Here is a 24,120-nt window from a genome sequence, read left to right on the forward strand (position 1 = left end):
GTGGGGAGGTAGTTCATGGTGATTGTTTACAGGTAAACACTGGTGGTCGTGGGAGGCAACACATGGTAATTGTTAGAGGCAAACACTATGATAATAGAGAAAGGCAACACATGATAATTGTTAGATGCAAACACTGTGATAATTATGAAAGGCAACACATGATAATTGTTAGATGCAAACACTATGATAATTGTGAAAGGCAACACATGATAATTGTTAGATGCAAACACTGTGATAATTGTGGGAGGCAACAAATGATAATTGTTAGAGGCAAACTGCGATAATTGTGAAAAGCAACACATGATAATTGTTAGAGGCAAACACTGCGATAATTGTGGGAGGCAACCCATGGGAAGTATTAGAGGCGAACGGTGTGATAATTATAGAAGACAAAACATGATAATTGTTCAGAGATGAACACGAGTGTAATTATGAGAGGCATTACCTATTGTGATGTATCAAAAAAAAAAAAAGTTAAACTGTGGAATGATTACATACAACAAAGAACATAAGTATGAATAGTATGGTAGGTTGTTATATGTTGTTATAGTTATTAATGAAAAAAAAGTTCTTGTTCATGATTCACTCAAAAATTTGATATAATGATAATTTATGTATTTGGTAAAGATGTTAAAGAAATATGTTACACATACCTATACATGAATTGATGATGATTTTATAAGAAACAAGTGTCAGTCAGTGAAATATATTGCGGATATATATACATTTCATTTAAGAAAAAAACAATACATAGGATATTCCTCATAGTGGAATATGCATTTGGCAAGGCCGATATGAACACCAGAAAGAATTATACAAATACTTCGAGCACAGGAGAACAAGTTGGTGCTGATGGAATGCACATTAAACCGCGAATACACGTGCTTACTGCGGTAAATGTTTGAAAATTGGTAAAGGGTCGGGCAAGTAGAAAATCCGTTAATGGTGTCTGGGAACAGAGTTGCTCTCGAGCCTCCGCCAGCTGGCGGACTCCGGCAACTGAGGAAGTTGCCACTTTGTGCGATTCGGGTCCTTTTTAGTAATGACCCCATCATGTATACGTTCTTCAAAATATCGTTTATTGCTGTGTTTAGAAAAATGTTTGGGTATCACTGGGTTATATTTTCGGATCTGGTTTCCACAGTGTTGGGTTGATTAATGCAGATTAGATTCGAACTGAAAGTGGATGGTGAAGCGTCGATATAACCGTTGGAGGAGGATGAGTGAATATTCATGTGTTGGCATTTTGGGTTTAGGTTCTATTTAAAGATGCTTTGATGAACGGGGGTGTGTTTAAAAAAAAAAAAAGGAATGAAGCCGAGGATGTAGGCTTCCCAATTAGTTCAACAAACGTTCTAATTGCAAGGCATAGGATGAATGATGGAGTTCATAAGTGTGGGTGGATCGCGGAGGTTTAAAACGTTTGACAATAAGATGAATTACTGGAGAGAGAGAGAGAGAGAGAGAGAGAGAGAGAGAGAGAGAGAGAGAGAGAGAGAGAGAGAGAGAGAGCACGATTTTGAGGAAAGGAGGTCATGTGTGACTAACATCTTAAAAAAGTTCTACGAGAGAATGAGCTGTCTTAGACGCAAGGGAGGAGGGCTCGGTGGATTTTTTCATGTGGATCTGTAGGACCCCACGAATGTAGAACTTCCTTTCCGTGTAGTACAAAAAAGTAATTACTGATAGGTAATTACATAGCCATGAGCACGGTCCGTACTCATGACCGTGTGTGTGTGTGTGTGTGTGCCATTTCATCTTATACATTTTTAACGTTTATAAAAGCTCAAGTAATGAATTCTGCTTGTATGTGACGTTCATCGCTTGACCTTTGACCTGACTCTAAAGTGTCAATATTCATGATCACGACATCGTACACAAAGGTCACACTGCCGTGTGTGTGTGTGTGTGTGTGTGGGTTTTGTGAGAGTACAGTTATTACAGATGGAGGATGGTGTGGAGGGTGATGCAGGTGGGCACAAGCCATGGAGAAAGATACAACTGAAGGAAGATACAACTGAAGGAAGGTGCAGTACGGTGGAGGGAGGCGAGGGAGCACGACGTTGCAGTGCATCATACGCATTTAATGTCATTCATTTTCAACTGTGTGATGTGATAATTTGAAGCGAGGGGATTGGACACTGAGTATTGTGTTACTAATTACTTTGTTTCTCTCATTATCATGTGAGTAATGTAATTATTGTTGCTGGTTATATTTTTTATCAATTATATATATATATTCCCTGGGGATAGGGGAGAAAGAATACTTCCCACGTATTCCCTGCGTGTCGTAGAAGGCGACTAAAAGGGAAGGGAGCGGGGGGCTGGAAATTCTCCCCTCTCGTTTTTTTTTTTTTTTTTTTTTTTTCCCAAAAGAAGGAACAGAGAAGAGGTCCAGGTGAGGATATTCCCTCAAAGGCCCAGTCCTCTGTTCTTAACGCCACCTCGCTATCGCGGGAAATAGCGAATAGTATGAAAAAAAAAAAAAAAAAAAAAAAAAATATATATATATATATATATATATATATATATATATATATATATATATATATATATATTTCTTGATATTGTTAATGTTGCTGTTGTTTTTGATGGTATATATATATTTTTTATTAACCTTAATATCTTTGTGACATCCAGTCATTCAATTTTTTTTTAATATTTTCACTTTCAACTTTGTCATTTGTAATGAATCTGTGATTATGATAAATCTGCACAGTTATTTTCTTTTTTATTTTTGTTTTCACTGTTGATGCAGTGTATTTATTTCTTACACGTGTGGGAGGTGTGTCACCTGATGACACAGTGTGATCATGTCATTGATGTTCATGATTAAAATGGCGTTGATGACGACGATGATGACGTGGACATTGATGACGATGATGATGGCGTGGATATTGACGATGATGATGATGATGACGTGGATATTGATGGTGATATTGATGACGTGGATATTGATGACGATGATGATGACGTGGATATTGATGGTGATATTGATGACGTGGATATTGATGACGATCATGATGATAGCGTTGATATTGATGACGATGAAGTTAAAGGTATCGATATTGATGATGGTGATGATAATGACATTAATGATATTGATGAGGATGAGTTTGAGTTTAAACACCCTCGGCCAACCTTATGTAATTAGGATCCCGCCCGCCACTGTTGGACGTTATGTAATGGCCGACGTTACAGACGTCCGCGCAGGTTGGTATCCGGCCACAGGAGAGAGGGCGGAAAAAAATGTAAATAAATGAAAACGCGCGCACCACGCCCCCCGTGCGCGGCGTGGAAGGGCAACAGCTGATGGTGGCGTGGGCGTCTGACGTCATACCTGCGTCACGGCGACGTCACATAAGCCCAGCCTCGAGTCTCATCGGGAATGTCATTCATAAGTATTTTCTGACCTCCGCCCTGCCTCTCTCTCTCTCTCTCTCTCTCTCTCTCTCTCTCTCTCTCTCTCTCTCTCTCTCTCTCTCTCTCTCTAATATTTTCTTTAGGCTATTTCGAAGCCTACTTTTAAGTACCCATGATTTGTGTTACGGAGACGTTCCTGTATATTCATTATATTATATAAAGCCAAGTTTTTAATCCAGCCTTTTTTTTTTTTTTTTAACTTTTTTTTCCCTGGCGACGGTTGCCGGGAGCGGAGTGTTTATTCCGTCGTTGTGCTTTTCCAAGTTTCTGTTGAGAGGGGACGACGCTGAAGTGAGTGAGGCAAGAGTGTGGCTTCGCACGTTATTTGTTCAGAGGACCACCTGAAGTCTCTGGGTGTTGTGGTGCGTGAGCGTTACAGAACCGGGCGACGGGTGGCATGAAAAAAAAAGAAAGAAAATGGTTGTGTGTTGTCTTTGGGAAAGGCAGAACATGTGTTGTTGCTGCTACCACCAATACTACTCCTTTGTAGTTCATGTGTTGGTGCGTCTCCCGCCCTCACGTCCAACTTGGTGGCAGGGAGAGCAAAGGGTGCGTATGGAGGGCAGAGGGTGCGTATGATGAGGGTAATGCCACCGTAGACACAAACAAATGCCTGTTAGGTTCAGTAGTAGTGCCAGGTGCCTCGCGCTGTGAATGACCCCCTTCTGTGTCCAGGGTCGTGACACGAGCGGGTTTTCGGGGTAATGTTTTATTTCCGACCAGTCCCGAAGGGTAGGTTTGATGAACAGCTGGGGTAAACCGCAGGCCCGAAAGCCGCGCCCAAGGATCTGAACCCGGGAAATCAGGGCCAGCAACGCTGACCGCTACACCACGGAAGCCAGGAGTGTGGTTGGAGTGGGGAGATCGAAGTCGATCGCCTCTTGCTGAATCCAAATCGTCAACCATTCAGCGTATGGGCAGTCCTGGACGAGGATTGCCATATGGCGGGGATTGTGTCCAGGATATACCAGTTATGGTAGGCGATGGTGCCGGCCAGTTGTTCCCCAGGTCGTCTGCTGGAGTTGGCCTTGTCGACCAGTAAGTCGTGAACATTTCCCATCATGATAACTGGCTTCCTTTTTTGTAGGAGTTGATGGAACTACGAGACTACGTGTGTGTGTGTCTCTCTCTCGGTCTACACATGGTTGCAGTCTTGTTTTTCTCTCTTTCTCTCCCTCCCTCTAGGAGAGGCATGAGAGAACGTGTGGGTGAGCAGGGAGGAGGAGACATTGCGTGGGAGAGGGAGGGAGGGAGGGAGCACGTGGGAGTAGCAGAACATCACCATGGTTCTCGGGGAATCAGCATGGGTTTTCCCTCTCCCCTCCTCCTCCTCCGCCGCCGAACCGTCCACCACACAGGAACATCTTAAGCCGTGAATCAATATGTTTCCTTCTCCTCATAACTCATTAATGATTCATGAGACACCGCAGGAGTGTATGAGGCCTCATTTCCATTCTGCTCACGTCAGCCTGCGGCCCTACACGAGGTCCCAGTGCCGAGTCTCTAGTGGTTTTAGAAGGCTGTGGTGTGACGTGGGTTGATGGTACGAAGTGCCTACGTCAGTTAGCAACAGCCGACGTACCAGTGGTTCGGTCACTGTAGCTGTGGAGTCGTCTTTTGTTTCCCCTTCGGTGTAGAAGATGAGTGACGGCAGGCTGGGTTGTAGTGGTGTTATGTCTTTGACGTCACGCCTCTTCCTGTCAGTCTTGGTTGAGTGTTATGTGTGTCCTTGGGCACGACGGCACGATCCTTGGGCACGACGGTACGATCCTTGGGCACGACGGTACGATCCTTGGGCACGACGGTACGATCCTTGGGCACGACGGCAAGATCCTTGGGCACGACGGTACGATCCTTGGGCACGACGGTACAACGTTCGAGCACCCTTGAGCACGATGGTACAAGTCTTGCGAGGAAAGGTGCAACCACTGGTTATAATGAGATGACCTTTGACCTGACCCTTAGAGGTTATATATATATATATATATATATATATATATATATATATATATATATATATATATATATATATATATAGTTTACTGGGTTGATTTTAGTGCCGGAGTGGATTGAATTGTGAACCTTCTTGATAACAAAGATGCAAGTACATTAATCAAACGAATTGACAAGAACAGGTAACATTAATTTTGTTCCTTATTAAATAAAGCAATCAAATGTAACAGGCGTATAACCATAAGCCCTGCGACAGTGTAAGTCACGATTGTGTGTATATATATATATATATATATATATATATATATATATATATATATATATATATATATATTGCGGTAATACTCGTATAGTTTATGGTCCATTAAGTTCTGTTTTTTGTTCCGACGACCGCTGTGTTGCTTCATGTGTTGTGTTGCCGTGAGATATGTACTAAGTGGCTGGCTAATGTAATGAAATGTGTATTAGATGTGAATGTTATATACATAGGGGGATTATTAGGTTTGCCGGTGGCTGCTTCTACTGCTGATGTTGGTAGATTAGATTTTATTGGATTTGTGGGTTATTAAGGGATGTGTGTTTCCAAGGGTCCCTTCTGATTCGTGTCGTGTTCTCTCTCTCTCTCTCTCTCTCTCTCTCTCTCTCTCTCTCTCTCTCTCTCTCTCTCTCTCTCTCTCTCTCCCGCGCCTTCCCACACTTTTCACCCTCCTCCTCCTCCTCCTCGAGCCTATCTCTTCCCTCGCGATTTGTCTCCTATTAAAAGGTCGAGGATGACTTCCGCGTTGGCAGGTGTGTATAGGCAGATGGCATCGGGCTCTCGAAGCACTCTGGGACTTTTTAAGTAGAGTCTTGGAGAGTCTCTGATGCTCCAGACGTCTCTCTCTCTCTCTCTCTCTCTCTCTCTCTCTCTCTCTCTCTCTCTCTCTCTCTCTCTCTCTCTCTCTCTCTCTCCACCCACCTTCAGCTGCCGCTGCTTCACTCAGCTCTGCTCCGTATTTTAAGCCGTTGACTTTTCCCCCTATTTTCATCGCAGTGCAGTTCTCCTCATCTGTTCGCCCTCAGGAAATTAAGAGGAAGGACTATACTCCTCTGAGGCTACACCGTCCGCGCTGTGGTTTAAGTTTTACGACGTCCACGCCCTCGTTGAAGATGCACGTACATCGGAGCTCAGTTCTCGAGGCCAGTATTTGATTGGCGCTCACGTAACTTTGTATGGAGATGCATCATGCTGACGAGCGCTTGGCCAATCTCTCTCTCTCTCTCTCTCTCTCTCTCTCTCTCTCTCTCTCTCTCTCTCTCTCTCTCTCTCTCTCTTCCCGGAAAAGTAGGTCGCCCTGACCTACATTGCACGCCTTCAAGTGGGTGATCTTCGTCGTCTCGTCATTTTCTCCTCCCTTTTTTTGATATCAAACTCGTCCCATTGTCAGTCAGAAGATACTGTAATCGTATAGACGTATCCCATGTACGCCTTTATGTCATTTCTCCCTCTGTGTACCCTGTGTTACGTCCGCCTCAATTGAGCCCCATGTCCTCTCTCTCTCTCTCTCTCTCTCTCTCTCTCTCTCTCTCTCTCTCTCTCTCTCTCTCTCTCTCTCTCTCTCGTATGCCTTTGATTTTGGATTACCCTGAGTTTCGAACGCATTTGCCTCTTGTGCTCGTACCTGACCCGCTGCTAGGTGGATTGGTCGCCTCGGTGGCAGACCATCTCTTCTTTCCGGAACTACTCCGTCTGTCTCTCCTTTGCCTGTCCCTTGTCATGCTACATCATGGACGGGAAAGAGGACAGACGGCCATTTAAAGACATCATGTTACCGCTGCCAGGCTCAAATCTGCTGAGAATGATTTAATAATAACAGTGGTAAGTCTTACCATTAGACATAGCCGTTTCTTGAACCCTCAAATGAATCACTATCTCGTGAACTCCGGTGTTTTTTTGAACCCTCGAAGCAATTTCTCCGTGAAAGCCTTGAATCAATATCTTATGAACCCTCGAGGCATTTTCCTCAATGAAGCCTCGAATCAGAGTGAACCTGTGAACCCATGAAGCTCGGAATCAATATATTGTGAACTCTCCTGTCTGTAAACCACTCGAAAAAAATTTCTCCATGAAGCTTCGAATCCCAATTTTGCGAACTCTTCTTTATACTTGGACCAGCGTTCCATAAATCCTCAGACCATTGTGTAGCGAAGCCTGGAGGGTCTCGCATCCTGCGCTCGAAGAATTTTATTCTCGCTTCACATTTGGCTGATTTCCATTTCATTGGCAACAGGATCCAGGTGGTGGTAGGGGTCCGCTGGCTTAGAAAGTCGAATAAAAAGTTAACTGAAGTGGTACTGAGACACCATACCACCTTACCGGGAACACTGTGAGCCTTCCATGCACAACAAGTTTGCCGCTCACAACAAAAACAAACAAACAAACACAAACCCAACTGCCAGAAGGTTGATGATTTGAGTGATGTAGATTCTCATCTTTCTTTGTCATGGTACCTTGAAGTGTTCCTTTGTCTCGTTCATGTAAGACTTTCTCTCTTGCTTTTAAGTCATGTTTCTACTGTAGATTATTATCTTCGTCTTCGTCGTCTTGGCCTCCTTGACGTTTTCCTTGTTCAATATGAGGCATTTTTTTCCCCTCTCTACTCGATTTTCCCTTTTCTTCGCCTCTTTTAACCCCTTTTCATCCAGACCTTGCCTTTACATCACCTTCCGTTCCTCGTCTCGCTTGATCAGCCGGAGGAACCAGGAGGAATGAAACGGCTACATCCCGGAGACTGTATGTCGCTCTTTAGACGTTGTCCTCTTCGATTCCCCCTTCCCCTTCCAATCATTTCCGACTCTCTCCCCCCGAGTCATTCCCAACTCGCCAGTCACAGCTGTCTTCAGCCTCCGCTCCCTACCTCCCTCTCTCCTCCTCCTCCTCCTCCTAATCCATCCCCCGCGTTCATCTCTGAGTGACCATCAGGGCCACACAATGGACCTGGAACATCGAGGTGCAATTGATTCTTGGTTTGATGAAACCGTCGGGAGTTGGGTGGTGGGTGAGGGGTTGAGTAGCAACATCTGATGCCTTTGGGTTTTTTTTTATGCACTCATTTGGATGGATGTCGAGGTTGTTGAATGGCGTCCGCATCGATGGAGACACTGAGGTGAATGGCTCGAGGGGTTGGTAAACAGCGTGTGTGTAGCACCAGAACTATACATCAGGGTGGACGGCCTAGTGAATAATGAACGATAGTATCTCTCGTGGTTGTATGTTATCGGTAGGGCGACAAGATCAACAAGTGTTGCCCACAATTGCGTTCTAATGTATCATTTTTCCTCCCTGGGCGAGTACCTCGCATCGATTTTACTTTTCTCTCTTGCGATCAACTCTCCATCATCTGCATCTCTTCAGCCGACGTGGTTTCGATTGAGGCGGGGTAGAAGACCTCCAGAACCATCTGTAAGGTATGATACGTAAGGGTCGGATAAGGTCCCATGCCTAGCTGTGGGTGGGTGGGTAGAAGACCCTCCCGAACCATAGTCAGTCATATGGAAGACAAGCTTAGTTTCGGACACCGCGTAAAGACGTGTACGTGCGGTGATAATGCACCTTTAATTTGGCCGCTTCTCGTGGAAGAGATCACGGTCGTGCACAAGGACGGATATTGCATGCTTTGTTGGTGTTTTCCGAGAGGGAAGTAATGTCTGGCAGTTGAAGGAACCAGTCGAACCCCTCCTAACAAACGGGGAACCACGCCCAGGCCCCAGGAGGAATACACTGCATACGTATAAACATCCGACATTTAATTTATTTTGCTTATTCGTCAAAAAAAGAGAGAAAAGTTCCCGTCCTTACCGGAAGTTATTATCGTTGCATTTTTGTTTTTTAGTTGCAGCGGCCGCGTTTGTGATGGTTCTGTACACACGTCTAGGGAACGGGTGGGGGGTTTTGATGGGTGGTCTCTAGGCATGAGTGACGGTAAAGAGAGCTGTCAGTGATGGTACATGGTCTGGCGAGGTGGGTTAACTGTGAGGTTGTCAGTGGGTGGTGATGGTACATGGTCTGGCGAGGTGGGTTAACTGTGAGGTTGTCAGTGGGTGGTGATGGTACATGGTCTGGCGAGGTGGGTTAACTGTGAGGTTGTCAGTGGGTGGTGATGGTACATGGTCTGGCGAGGTGGGTTAACTGTGAGGTTGTCAGTGGGTGGTGATGGTACATGGTCTGGCGAGGTGGGTTAACTGTGAGGTTGTCAGTGGGTGGTGATGGTACATGGTCTGGCGAGGTGGGTTAACTGTGAGGTTGTCAGTGGGTGGTGATGGTACATGGTGTCGGGGAGGTGTTGATTGACCTCGCAGTGGGTCATGCCTCCCCCTGACACGTACTCCATGTCGTCTCAGTTTTCGCCCTCACTTATCCCCCTCCTCCTCCTCCTCCTCCTTCCCCCACCGGTGGTGTGAACCCATGTTGAACCTCCCCTGGTATAAGCAGGTGATATCAGTCCCCCTTTGATCTTGTAGGTGTTCTTGTCGAACGAAGGTGGCATTGGCCAGACAGCTCCCCGTGAGGGGAACCTACCTACGTGGCACTGGACTGGATGAGGGGAGGGAGAGCTGTTGGTGGCCAGGGAGGGGGGGGGTTAAACCATGTGAGGGGAGGCTTAAGGAAAGAACGGGTAGACAAGGGAAGCAGTTTCATGAGAGGGGGGTGGAGTTCACTGGTCGTAGAAAATGACAGGTAGGGTCATGGCATATATATAACAGAAAAAGAAAACGACATGTGGGGGCCATGGTACAGATGAGTGGAAGAGAAAACCAGAGGTCAGGCAGCGGTGCGTATGTTGGGCAGCAACAAAGAAGTAATAAGATAAACGAGGGGAGAACGGGAAGCTCTGTGAGCATAAGTAACTGGAGTGAGGACATTTAACATGAGGTGAGCGAAGGGACGTGGCAGAGGAAAACATAGAGTGAAATAAAACGTGCTTGAGTAGGAGGAGAAGTGGAAGAGGACCTCGCAAAGGAAGGGGCAGAAGAGGGCGACCTTGCAGAGGAAGACCCTTCGGGGAGAGGACCTTACAGAGGGAGACCCTATAGGGAGAGGACCTTACGGAAAGGGAGGCCTCACAGAGGGAAAGCCAACAGAGGGTGTGGGGCTCACATAGGGAGACCTCGCAGAGGGGCTTGGGATGAGAGGCGAGTGCAGGATGAAGTGCTGGCCGGAGACAGGGGAGGATGTAGGAGTGGGTCCCGGTAATGAACCCGGAAGGGATAGTGAGGGGAGCGAAGACCGGGGAAGGGAGTGGAGGGAGTGAGGAAGGACGGGAGGGGGAAGAGGAACGAGGGAAAGTGAGTAACTCTAATGGTAAGGAAGGTTATGATGGAGGAGGGAAGTGAAGGAATAGGAGCTTGAGATGGATATGGAGAGGTGAAGTAGAAGGAGAGCGTGAGGAGAGGGAAGATTAGCGCTTGGGGGGGGGGGGGGGGCTCGTAAAGGGGGAGAGGGGGGGAAGGGAGTGGAGGAAGGGAAGACATAGCAGGCGCAGGTGAGGCTCTGACATTATCTACTTAGGTCCAGAGGAGGAAGGGTGGAGATGGAGCACATCCGCCGGACGCCTCAAACACACACACACACACACACACACACACACACACACACACACACACCGCGGATTTCTGAGCCCACCCGACATGGAGACCACGCAATATGAGGACCACCTCTCGCGGACACCACACAACACACAGACCACGCCACACGGGGACCACCGCTGACCCGGCACGTAAAGGCTGAGACACTGGACGTACACAAGAAGGAAAGTTACGACTTGACACCTTGATCTTGACGGTAACACCCTCCCCGCGGGTATGATGGTGTGCCACCTTTTGAGCGTGTCTGCGCTACCCCTGATCACGTGGAAGCGACGTGAGATTGGCCTCGCTGGCCCCTTGTTGTTCTCCCTTGTAGCGAGGAGGGACCTGGTTCCAGTGACTTGAAACCGGTGGTGAGTGGCGCCCGCCAGTGTCGTCTCTAGTCACTTACAAGGTTTTTGATGTTTGGTTGTGAGGCAGCAGACGTGCAGGGTGTCGAAACGCTTCGTGACCGTGCGCTACCCTAGACTACCAGTGTAGATCAGTGTATATATGTGTATATATGTATATACTCATACACTTGTCAGATGATTTATATTATTTTTAGAGGTAAGGAGGGGTTTAAACAAAGGGGGAGACCTAGTGATGATGGAGACTGTACGAAGAGGAAGTCCCGGGCAGGTCAGGGAGTGTATTATGTCCTCGAGGGGGGAATTGTAAGCGTGACTTGATGCGTGAGGGAAGGGAGAGGGGCACGTCCAGAGGGGGTGGGGAGAGAAGTGGGGTGTGGGAGGGTAGAGGAGGCCTACACGTAGTGAGGGAAGGGTAGGCCTACACGTGTTGAGTGAGGATCGTGTGTTATGGCTGTATGGCCCAGATATCGCCAGGGGGAGGGAGGGAGGGGGGTGTTATATATATACTAATCCGGTCTCCAGCTTTTACTGTTGACCGAGCCTAAGAACGAAAATAAAGTAGTCCCCCCCCCCCCCAACCTTACGCCGTTTTCTACCCTTCAGCTGTCGTGCCCATTACTTTGTGTAGATTGAGAGTGTATGTGTAGCATGTACGGCTGTGAAAAAAAAAGAGACATTGATGTCTAAGTAAAGGGCAAGAAAACTTCGCTTGGTTTATATCGGACGATTTTAATCCAAAATGTCATGATTTTCTTTTTTTATCATTAGGTGCTGAATCTTGATGTTTTTTAAGGTTTTTAAAGGCCTCCCCTTTGCGCACAACCCTTAAACCCCCTCTCAGTGGTATGTAGTGTATCGTACAGTTGGTCTGTGCCACGAATACAGAGGCAGATATACAGGGGTAACTAGCTGGGTTACGGCAGGGTACGGTTAGCATGGGTCACAAACTTCCTTGAGGGCAGAGTTGTTACTGACAGTTGGGTTGTGGAGGTGTGGGGGGGAAGCAGAGGCTTCCAACCACACCTGTTGTTGGTCAGGCAACACTTAACACACACACACACTGTGCCTCGTGTCATACGCCTGTGTTCCATGGGTGATGGGAGTATTGGCGAAACTGTTTATGTTTGTTGTTTGTGTTTCTGGTGTGTGTGTGTGTGTGCTTGTCGTCTGTGTTTGTGTGTTTCCTTTTTGTTTTTCCATATCCGTGACACATCACGTGTAAGGGGAGCTAGATATACCGATTCGTCAGATACGTTATTTTTGCAAGTGTTTCCCATTTGTAACGGATGCATTCGTCATTCCCCGTGGATCCTTGTGTTGTGGTCAACAGGTTGAATCAATCTTTTTATTCGTATTTTTCACCTTTTTTTTTATCGTCCCTGACACTTTATAGATCTGGGCAGTGAACTTCCAGACGTGTTAAGAATCACTGTACAGTACCGTCACAACTGCTGTTGTATGATCAAGACACAAGTGTTGTTGTATCCGTGGCGCCTTTCGACATCCGCCCCAAGAATGGCGACTGTGATGGACATTTTTTCTTTTCTCTGTCCTTTTCTCACGGTAGCCTGAATCCGGGAGGTCTGCCAAGAACGCTGTAAGCAACTACTACCAGGGGTCCTCACGTACCGTGCCAGGCATCATGCTAATACATACCCAACCCTCCCTTCAGAGAGATGATATGGCTTCTTTCTCTCTCTCTCTCTCTCTCTCTCTCTCTCTCTCTCTCTCTCTCTCTCTCTCTCTCTCTCTCTCTCTCCGGTACACACATGAATGATATATATATATATCATAGTCCAGGACCGCCAGAACCATGGAATCAGATGTTTCCACTCGAGACTGTTCGTGTGTTTAGGAAATTACTCCTCTGAAGCTGGTGTCTTACTCGCCTCTCAAGCCTTTTGACTATACGACGGCACGACCCGAGCGTACGCTCGCCAGGCCGTCGCACGGAAGGGTCGTGCGGTAAGGAGTGGTGTATCGTTTCCTGGTGGAGGAGGATCGTTCTTATTCGTCCCCACGGTTGCTGGGGAAGGACTACTGGGTTGATGCTCCGCCTTCCTGGAACAGCAGTTCAATGTGGCATCCTTGCATCGCTGGGTGAGCATCCGAGTGTAAGGGAAGTGTGTGTGTGTGTGTGTGTGTGTGTGTACTCGATCTAATGCCGTGTACCTGTCCCTTGGGCTCAAGTGTTTATGTATATACACGAACGCACAGCACACGTATTCCAGATTCATCGGAAGATGGGGGAAATTCACAGTTTATTTGTATGCTGCTCGTATACCAAACGTATCAAGACTAATGCGACAGTAACTTTTTTTTTGGAGACGGACGGTCATGTATGTATGTAGCGCAGGAGAGGCAAGTACTACCCATAGATGTATCGTAACTTTCACATGAGTGACGCTGTTCATACGTCCACAATAAGTGGAGTCTTAATCATTTATTTATAGAAGCCAGCCGGGAGACCTGACCGCCCTACTTACTATAGGAAACTATTCTCCTCAGTATTTCGCTAGTTTTACAGTCATGTCGTCAGACCTTTTCGCCTGTCATGTGACGCTCACGATCCGTGCCTTGCGTTGCTCGTGCGTATACTGTCGGTCATGTGTTCCGTCGGCCGTTCGTGCTCGTTCGTGAAGTCGTCCGTTCCGTGCATTCTTTCGTCAGCCCTCTCGCCATTTTGAGTCCCTCTGATGATATTTTTCTTGGAGTCTCGCAGTCCTCCCTGGGAGAAAAATAAGAGTGAGAGATGAGCAAGATCGTTCCTGCTTGGACGCTCAGTACACAACACGGTCGGGTTGCCATTCCCAGGAGAGACTCCGACCTCATAAAAGAAATTTTTTTTTGGCCGGTGTAGCTGAGACGTTGTTTTACTTCGAGTAACTCCATTACCCGCACCTGTTACCACGGTGAAATACCCGTCCAGTGCTGAGAGCTGACGCATCCGAGAATTTTTTTAAAGACAGATGAACGGGAAGACAAAATCCTTTTGGAGGTGTCCGCTAGCAATTCCCTCTTATTCTTTTTTTTCCCCCCTTCCCTCCCTCCCTCCCTAGCCTTCCACCCACTGCATTTATGGAGGCCAGACTCTCCCCGGGTTAATTCACGAGGAATACGATTACCTTCGCCGTAAACAGGAAAAATGGCGCGAAGTAATGAGAACTTGAGTGGGGGAAGAGATGCGCTGCCATCTCCCGGTCGCTTTTTACAAGGAGACGCACGGTGCGGCACTCACTTTATAATAAACTTTATTAGATTTCTAGTGGGCGGTACATACTCCGTAAACACTGATGTCGTCCGCTCATTTTTGCCTTCAAGCCGAAGGTTCTCTGAGCCGGAGCGAATCCAGGATTTCAGAGAAGGTGGTGTGGGGGATAGATAGGACAGAACTTGCGTGTGTGTGTTTGCTTGGAGGAGGAGCATGACGGAGTATCTTTTCGACTTCTTACCAACCCCCTTGGGTTCCACTTGCTATGAATTTCACATTCCTCGTTAATGAAACATTCACCTGCGGAAGTTTTTATTTTTTTACTTTTATGATTTTCTTTAAACGACCTGGTTGTTATTCATCGCTGATTTGTGGAAGACTATGACTGAAGCGGACAGACAAAAGGGGAGGTGTGTATCCCAGGCCTGTATGTAAGTGAATAGGTATATGTGTGGGTGTTACGAGAGGTTGGTGGTATGTAGCGGGTGTGAGCAGTAGATACGTGGGCACAAGAGAGGAGGTTACCTCCCTCTACCAACGTGTAGATGGCTATAGGAACGCCACAACTGCTGGTTCCGCCATAGTTTACTTGCCTCCCAGAGCGGGGGTATTATTCGCGGTGTTTGCCTTCACCATAGTTCCTCAAGAGTTTAACTGCCGGGTTGATGTCTGGATTGAACCTGAACCACAGACGTTCGGACTGTTGGAGTTCGATGACGAAAACCAGCGAGCCCGTCGTGTTCCGGGAGACACCAGCGGTGGAGACAGTGGTCAAGTTTAGGGTCAGACGGGCTGCAGTTAATACAGCTTCCTGGAGGTGAAATGAAAGGAAGAGGTGTTGTAGCAACAGCGCCGGAACTTTCTTCCAAGCTACGACTTGGGAGCTGCTCATGTTGATCTTAGACAAACGCTAATGTTTTTTTTTTCTTTTCTTTTGATAAATTTGATAACAGTAGCAGATTGCTCGTCAAAAAACTTCGGAAAGTCTTATCAAACACCGTGTGTGTACTGCCTCATCACCACCACGTTGTTCCCCGCCACCACAGTCATCGGCGCCACCGTGTCATCACCATCAACTCATCACCGCAGTTGATCGCCAGCGCCAGTTATCCATCACCACTGCCCATTCATCACCGTCATCGCCACCCAATCACCACCTCCCAATCACCACCTCCCAATCACCACCTCCCAATCATCACCACCCAATCACCACCTCCTAATCATCACCACCCAATCACCACCATCCAATCACCACCACCCAATCATCACTAACTTCGACGTCCATGCTGAACTTTCCCACAAACTCTTAGGCAGTTCTTTTTCCTCCGCCTTAATGAGTCAAGTTTCTGAACTTGTTTCAATTACAGCCGAGGGAATTCTTTTTGACATTTAGATTTACGTAGTTAAGTCTTTTATAGGCAGTTTACCCCCTCAGCCCCGGGCCAAGGTTTTCAGTACTTTAGATGAGGCGGTTATGGAAACAAGATGTGAAACAATAAGTTTATGAGACTCCTCTACCCTCTCCAAACCCCTCCCCGGTTGAAACAGCGCTTCGATACGTGACTGCAGTTTCGGTCGAAGACAGCGTTCCTCGAACCCTTTCCCCCTTCTGAACGTGTTTCATTTCCTCGGTTCACTTCGGTCCGGTTGTCGTGAGGCTGTTTGCATCATGTAGCGTCCTCAAGGGTCGGCGAGGTTAAGAAAACGATAAAAAAAAAAGAGTAAAAGTTGCGCGCGTCACCAGCACCATCGAGAGAGAGAGAGAGAGAGAGAGAGAGAGAGAGAGAGAGAGAGAGAGAGAGAGAGAGAGAGACGGAGAGAGTTGAAGAAAAGCGAGTACCACTGTAATGGTGACGGTACGACAGCACAGACTCCAGGAGCAAGCAGCCGGAAGCAGCTGCAGCAAGTATCAAGCATCAAGCACTCAGTACCAGGAACACGGGAAGAAGGAGGAGGAGGAGGAGGAGGCAGCAGCGGCAGTAGCAGCAAGCAGCAGCAAGAGCAGCAGAATGGGCCAGCAGCGACGTAAAACATGGACCGTATTCACCACCAGGTAGGTATTCACAGACGAGGAGAGTCAGGCCGGGTCGCCCCCCCAACAGTCGGACGTCCTCAGCGAGAACGACAGAGGTGCTCCGGAGGCTCAACGACTCGATTCATCGTTTCTGAAGAACCAGCGCCTCTCACTGCTCATCGAACGACTTGTCCCTGTTGGAGAGAGAGAGAGAGAGAGAGAGAGAGAGAGAGAGAGAGAGAGAGAGAGAGAGAGAGAGAGACCTCTTTAAAAGAGATCCAGCCGTGTGCCTTAATGATCACTCCAAAATATAGTCGTAATTACGTTGACTCTCGTCTGTTAAAAAGGGATGATTGACCGTCCGCTCCTCGATCTCGTCTGAAAGGTTGAACGTTGGAACGTCGAACCGCCGGTCCGTCGGAGACTTTGTCTCGTCCTGAGGGCGTCCTCGACCCGGTGTTGACGGCAGTCATTTTGTCAACCGTGGACGTCATCCTGTGTTACGTTGGTCGGTTGCAAGTTGTCTTGTCTTTACTCGCGTTGACGGCGGCCCGTCTGTTGACTTGGTGTAGCTTGGCAGAGGCTGCTTTTGACAACGAAATAAAAAAAAAGTGTTGGCTGTTTCGACTGTTCAAGAGCCTTATTCGTGCTAACAGCCGTGTGTTAAGGTAGATTGTCGGTTGGGTTTTGACGTTGCCGACTCGTTAGCTGTCTGTCGCAGCCGTCATCGTGGTGACAGCTACGCTTGTTAAGGTCGTCCACTCAATGTCTTTGTCAAGTTGCCCCGTGTCGTGTACTGGGGCTGGAGCACCAGAACGTTCACTGGACACAAGAGAAAGAGCTCCATGTACACGGTAGGCCTCGGAGTACACGGTAGGCCTTTGTAGTACACGGTAAACCTCGATGTACACGGTAGACCTCGATGTATATGGTAGACCTCGATGTACACGGGAGACTTCGATGTACACGGGAGACTTCGATGTACACGGTAGACCTCGATTACACGGTAGACCTCGATGTACTTGGTAAACCTCGATGTACACGGTAGACCTCGATGTACACGGTAAACTTCGATGTACACGGTACAGATCTCGTTATACGGGTTCTTTAATTTACTTTTAATAGGCGTCGTCAGATGTTTTTTTTCAAAGGTGAAATTACGTTACTCATCAGACCCTCGTCTTAAACAAAGCCTTCCTGGGGAAAATTCGTCCAGAATTTTGGCTACGTTTAGCCTACAAAAGTTTGCGTCACGTCCATGTCGTCGTGTTTCATTTAAACTCTTTACATTTCATAGGCCAGGCTTAGGGGCTGGGAGGGTATGATCCTGTGGCTCATGGAGTCTGTGTGTGTGTGTGTGTGTGTGTGTGTGTGTGTGTGTGTGTGTGTGTGTCTGTTAGGTTTTCTTGTGTGTGCTCGTCATTCGTCAGACTGGGCCAGTATCCTTAAGCACGAAGGGACGACCCTTGGGCATAATGGACTATAACCATTGACAGGATCTGCTGATTTCTTCATCTCCTTCCCTTCAACAACAACCCCCCCCCCCCACCACCACCACCACACCCCTTCCCCTTTTCTGTCCTCTTGTGCCTTTAATTCTCTCTCTCTCTCTCTCTCTCTCTCTCTCTCTCTCTCTCTCTCTCTCTCTCTCTCTCTCTCTCTCGTGTGTCTGTGTGTTTTGCGGCCAGCCAGGGCTCCGGTAGCTGCTCCTCATCTTAAAGATGCCGGACAGGGCGGTCTGTTGTACACTCGTGTTTCCCCGACCGACGCAAGCTGGTGCTACGGACGGGCCAGCCAGATGGTGGAGGAGAGTGACGGTCCCAGCTGCTGCTTCAGCTAGTGGTCCAGATGGAGTGGTGGTAGGGCAGATGGTACAGTGGTGGCTCACCTGGGGTGTTGGTAGGTGGTACAACAACAGTTCCTTTGGTGTAGAGGGCGTGCCAGCTGTAGTAGCGGCACGCTAGATGGTGCGGCGCTTGACTTAGGCCTCCGATGTTAGACGAGGACCTCAATGGTTTGGATTTAAAGGCCAGGCCATCCATACTCGTTGGCCGTAACGTCGTGCTCAAGGTCCGTAACGTCTGGCTCAAGGTTCGTAACGTCGTGCTTAAGAATGTTGTGCTCAAGGGCCCTCACGTCGTGCTCAAGGGCCTTTACGTCGAGCTCAAGGGCTCTCACGTCGTGCTCAAGGGCCCTCACATCGAGCTCAGGGGCCCTCACGTCGTGCTCAAGGGCCTTCACGTCGAGCTCAATGGCCCTCACGTCGTGCTCAAGGGCCCTCACGTCGTGCTCAAGGGCCCAAACGTAACAGAGGATAAAATCAGATAAGTAGACAGATCAACTGAATATATATTTTCTCGAGACAAATTTTTTTTTGACATGAGGACCGTCAACCATGTGACCCACGCCCATCTCAAGTTCCCTAATAAAACCAGTGTACCGGCAGAAATTTTCCTGGAGTTTAAAACCGGTTTTGTGGAAATTTAACTTTACAGTTAGTGGAGGAGGGGAGGGAGGTGGTTAAAAAATTCAAATTATTTCTGCTGAGTTTTAATTTTCCTTGGGATTTGCATGTTATAGAAAGGTCTTAGTATTACCATTTTCACTTAGGTTCGTCAAACGTTTAAGATTATATACTCTTTATTTGACGTCAGAGTTTGAAGTAAACCTGTATTTATTTGTTTTATATATTCATACATTTTTGATTCGTTCAAAGAATAAACGAAAGCACAGAAACTTTCAAGACATCTATTTTGGTCAAAAAAAAAAAAATTCAGTGGGGTTCGTCTCCCGCTTTGTTGTGACCAAGCGCAGTGTGTTGACTCTTCGGATGGACCAAGTGTAAGGAGTGGACGGAGGAGCTACCGAATAGCCAGCCAGCCAGCCAGGACTCCCTAGCCCCTATCTTCTGGAGATTAAAGTCTCCTCCGATGCAGCACAGTCTCGCCGGTAGGAGGGGACGGGCTGATATTACCCAGATTTTAAAGGAACCTTTTAAGCGTTTGTGGTGGTAGAAGTCATGCGGCGCCATCGACCATCATTGTTTTTAGATGCTGGTTTCTTGAAAGTTCCCTCGACTGAGCGATTCCTCGTAGATTATCATGTTTCACATTAAATATGGCGGTCGTGAAGTTCGCCGTGTTGATGTTTAGTCTTTGTAACAGTCCACGAGACTAGGGTTTTACGGCTGCGGTCAGACTTGTGGGCGTTCTCGGCTCCAGTGTGCGCATGCCCCTGAATACGAACCCTGAACTAGCCAAGCCCTCTCGTCTGTCTGGTGCCGCCCTGGACAAAAAAAAAAAAAAAAGGAGACGGCGTAATTAATATTAGCTTTAACTTCCTGCTGTCTACTGCTGTCCCCATTCTTCCTTGCGTCTTTCATCTTTTGCTTCCCGTCATCTTCACATTTTGTTGTTGCTCTCCCCGCTCCGTCTCCTCTTAACCGTCTGTATTCGGCCTCAGAAGTTTGAGGGTATGTATAAGTTTTACTATACTTGAAGAGAGTGTCACTATAATGACACATGAATTTCCAGTGCTCGATTTTAGGTTGTCTCAGATGTACCATAATTAAAAAGTTGGGAGGAGAAAATGACGCAAAGGATTTTCTCTTTTATTATTATTATTATTATTACAAAACCCCAGGACGCCCTGTATGGGGGGCTCTTGCAGATACTAGACTGCGCTGCACTCAGGAGCAAGGAAATGATGGACTCGTTTGCAGTGAGACGGTTCTCAACGAGACTGCTTCTTACGTTCATTGACGTTGATGCAGCCACCATAAGAGTGAATGCTGGCGGTGTCCGATGTGTGTATGTTCGTGTGAATGATTTCGGACTCCGACGTGGTTGCATTATTGTCAGCCGATGGAAAGCACCGAATAGCATCATAGAGGACCTGTGCACTCCAAAAAGGGCCCGCTATACCCTGCTCCGGCAAGGAGCGCATCCTCCCAGCTGCAGGATCTCCATTAAATGGATTCCTGGGGTTGCAGAAACTATGAAAATTCTTGCATGTGAGTTTGCATGCATATACATTGTGTATGTATTTATGTATATCAGGTGTGGCAGGGAATGCATATGAATAATCGGTATTGATCCAGTGCATCATGAATGAGGGTATGTGATGGCACCTTAACAGGGACGGTAAAGAAAACGCAGCTGTGAATGTTTGAATAAGTTGTGTGCTAATCTCGTCACTTGACTTGAAGTTCATTTATGTGTCCTGGATTCTCGTCCAGACTTTTAGCTTGTTGGGATGAAGTGTTGATTATGCCGTGCACTCACCACATCTCGTTTTATATTTCATGGTAAAAGTTATAAAGCCTCGTATATTTATGTTAATCCCCCTGAGCACATCGGTTCGTGCGTTGAGCATGACGCAGCGTCGTGCTCAAAGGTCGTACCGTCGTACTCAGTTGGGATGCTATCGCCTTGATTCCAAGACGGACTACATATTTACTCTTGTTTCTCTTTCTCTTCTCAGATGCCAAGCTGGGGGAAAGTCTTCCCCGCCGGCCGGATCCTAACGCCCCCAACTCCTCGGTTCCACAGGGATCTGCACACGCCCACAGTCATCCACACGCCCATCAGAAGTATCAGCATCACCCACACGCCCACCATCAGAATTACCAGCACCACCCACACCCACATTCCCAAAACCAGTATCACCACTACAAGAGCGATGACTTGCACAAGTACCAAATATACCCGGCGCAAAATTACCAAAGCAACGGGCCTTACACCAACTACCACAGAAGTCCCAATTACACACACACCTACCCGGAGGACCACATTAACTACCCTAACAATTATAAACAGACTCACAACCGCCCTCCAAATTACCCGGAGAGCCAGCAGCAGCAGCAGCAACAACAACAACTGCCGGCCAACCCGAACGGCGATTACAACACACTCAATAGTCAGTGGGGCAGGATGAACGGCACCTACAGGCCGGGCCACTACGACTTCCAGGACTACCACAACTACAAGAACCACCAGCAGGACTACAAGACCCAGGATTACGTTGGTATCTACGGCACGCACCCGCGCCACCACGACCAACGTATCAACGGCCGCGTGCTCTCTGACGTCCACCAGCAGCAGTTCTCCGACTCCGAGCTTACCGTGTCTAAAGTAAGTTACTTTTGAACGTGTTTGTCCCGGGCTGGGTTCAGATCTGGACACATAGGTCCCCCTTGTGATGTTCATATGGGCAAATATGAAGATGAATTAGTGTTCGTGGGCACATACATACATACGCCTAATAAGTCGGATCATTAGAGCTTTTTGTTCATGGCTGTCATTTGCTATTTGGGTTTTATTCAAGTGTGAATGAAGTATTTTTTTTTTTTTTTTTTTTGCTATTCAAGGCGGTTTTATGGGTGTGTTTGAGACTGCGGTATACGTGCGTAGTTAAGGGCAATATGTAATGTAATCGGGGCATACATGTTTTATGCTTTAAGCTAGTCTTAGAATATGGGGGTTTGAACCCCTCATGATAAACCTCTGCATAGTGGCTTCTTGGAAATTTGGAACCATTTTTGGCCTTGAAATTTTGCTTGTTTTATTTTTTATGCACAGTGGAATACTTAGACCGTAGTATAAATTGTAGAGCATGTTCATTGATTCTACGTAGACATTTTAGCTTACATGGTAATTACGATGACATAAATAGGGCATGTATTAAATGAACTAAGTAAAACGCATACATCTAAAATATACTCAGCTGTGTTTATTAAGGAATGATGTATTTTGCCTCTCCTTCATTATCATTAACACCCTACTGTATTGACCATGTAGATGAAGTATGTTTATATTTGCTTTGATATTTTAGCCTAGTTATGGTCTGGTTTACAGGCTAGGTTTTCGGGGCATTGGTTAGAGTTGACGCAAGTTGACTGATGATTACTCGGGGAAGTTTCGATGACTTACTCTCTGCATTCCCGAGCACAGTACTTGAACTTTACAGGCCTACCCCACATTTTGCTGCTACAGATATAAGAAACGAAGGGTATCCTGGCTGCGGAGTGGATAAGAAAAAAGAAAGGTCATTGCATTGCTATGCGTGCTATGGGATTTTTCGGTCCAACACTGCTCGCCACATAAATTTTCCTATTTTATCCTCGAGTCAAAAAAAAAAAACAGTTCCCAGTGCTCGGTTTTATTGGCATGTAAAATTTTCATCTAAGCAGCAGTGACATCAAGAAAGTGTAAAATTTCATATTAGAATTTTGATTGATATTCTAAGATGCTCTTAGACTACCTTAGCACATACACTAACAACAGAGTTGTTGTGTGTATGTCAGGCAAAACGGTCATCACAGTATCCGAGTCATGTCGGCGTGGTAGGCCTGAGCTTCCCTTGTTGGCTGTGTATGTGATGTCAGCCATTACGAAGCCTCTCATCTTACGTAAAGCAGACACAGTCACCTCATCACCACAACAGGTTTTTAGCATGGACACAGTTCAATTCAGCCACGCTCATCAAGAGGCACCCATTATAAAGACTCGTCCGATACTTCCCAACTATGTCAGTCGGCCCTTCCCTGAGGGCTGGTTGACAAGTGTGGTGCATCGGTACTTTGTCTAAACTTAACCCCTATTTCTGGTGATGAAGGGGGATGTCTGTGGATATTTTTTTTTTTATTTTATTTTTTCCTACGAGACGTTTTGAGATGATAGACATTGAAGAATATGCAGCATTTATTCAACGTACGTTCTGGATTGTTAAGAGTTATTTGGCTCCTACTTCTTTAACTCTTTCCTATTCAGTATCATTTAAAGGCATACAAATATTTCATCTTATAAATTGCAGTGCTTTAGAATCGGCCTCAACATCTATTCCCTCATTGCATTATGACGCGTTTGTTATCTTTGTTTAGCCTCGTTTAATTTCTCACTGCATTATGGCGAGTTTGTTTCTCCTGTTTAGAGCGTCGTACGAATTTCCCGCATTCCACATATATAGATTACTAATGTATCCATTAAGAAAGCTTTAGATTACCCTTAGTCGGCTGAGTAACGGCGGGTGCTCTATCCTGCAACATCCCAACATTTAGGTTGGCTAACTGACCGCGGGTTCTCTTGCCTTATGCCACCCTTGCCTCCAGTGTAGTAGAATCCACCCCTGCCACTTAGTACCTCTTCTAACCGGGATGGAATCTTGACATTTATGCTCATGCGTGCTTCCCAGCGATATACCCTTTCCAGTGTGTGAGATGAGCATCCGCGATGCGCTCAAGACTAGATGCCTTATATTTCACCACTTTTCTAGTCGTGAATCAGTGATGGAAAAATATTTTCCGTGAAGGTAGTAGGGCTGCAGAAGCATCAACAGGATGGTGATGGTACTCGTAATGTTCGGTGTAGATTCATGTGAGTTGAGTGAGAAAGTGGTGTGGCTGGCATATCCCCTGGATACATCTAACTCTAATGGCCTCTGTTATTAAGCAAGTTTAAAGGGACGGCCTAAAGTTGTGTTGCTTCGCTGCGCAATGTTACCGGTGTATTGACTCTAAAACCTTTCTCACAGATGTTCACTTC

General features: G+C 46.8%; 1 protein-coding gene across 15 annotated transcripts in view; it reads left to right on the top strand.

Annotated features, from left to right (window-relative positions):
- Positions 1–24,120, top strand: part of LOC139760351 (uncharacterized) — a 492,128-nt gene that overhangs the window by 415,163 nt on the left and 52,845 nt on the right. For all 15 annotated transcript variants that reach the window (XR_011715318.1, XM_071683401.1, XM_071683413.1 and 12 more), the window contains one exon: positions 21,062–21,711. Coding sequence is in view for 14 of the 15 variants with exons in the window: in XM_071683401.1 (XP_071539502.1) it covers positions 21,062–21,711 (650 nt within the window). In the remaining variant the exon portion in view is untranslated. The remainder of the gene's footprint in view (positions 1–21,061; positions 21,712–24,120) is intronic.

This window comes from Panulirus ornatus, chromosome 36 (genome assembly GCF_036320965.1).
Source record: "Panulirus ornatus isolate Po-2019 chromosome 36, ASM3632096v1, whole genome shotgun sequence".
NCBI classification, from domain to species: Eukaryota; Metazoa; Arthropoda; class Malacostraca; order Decapoda; family Palinuridae; genus Panulirus; species Panulirus ornatus.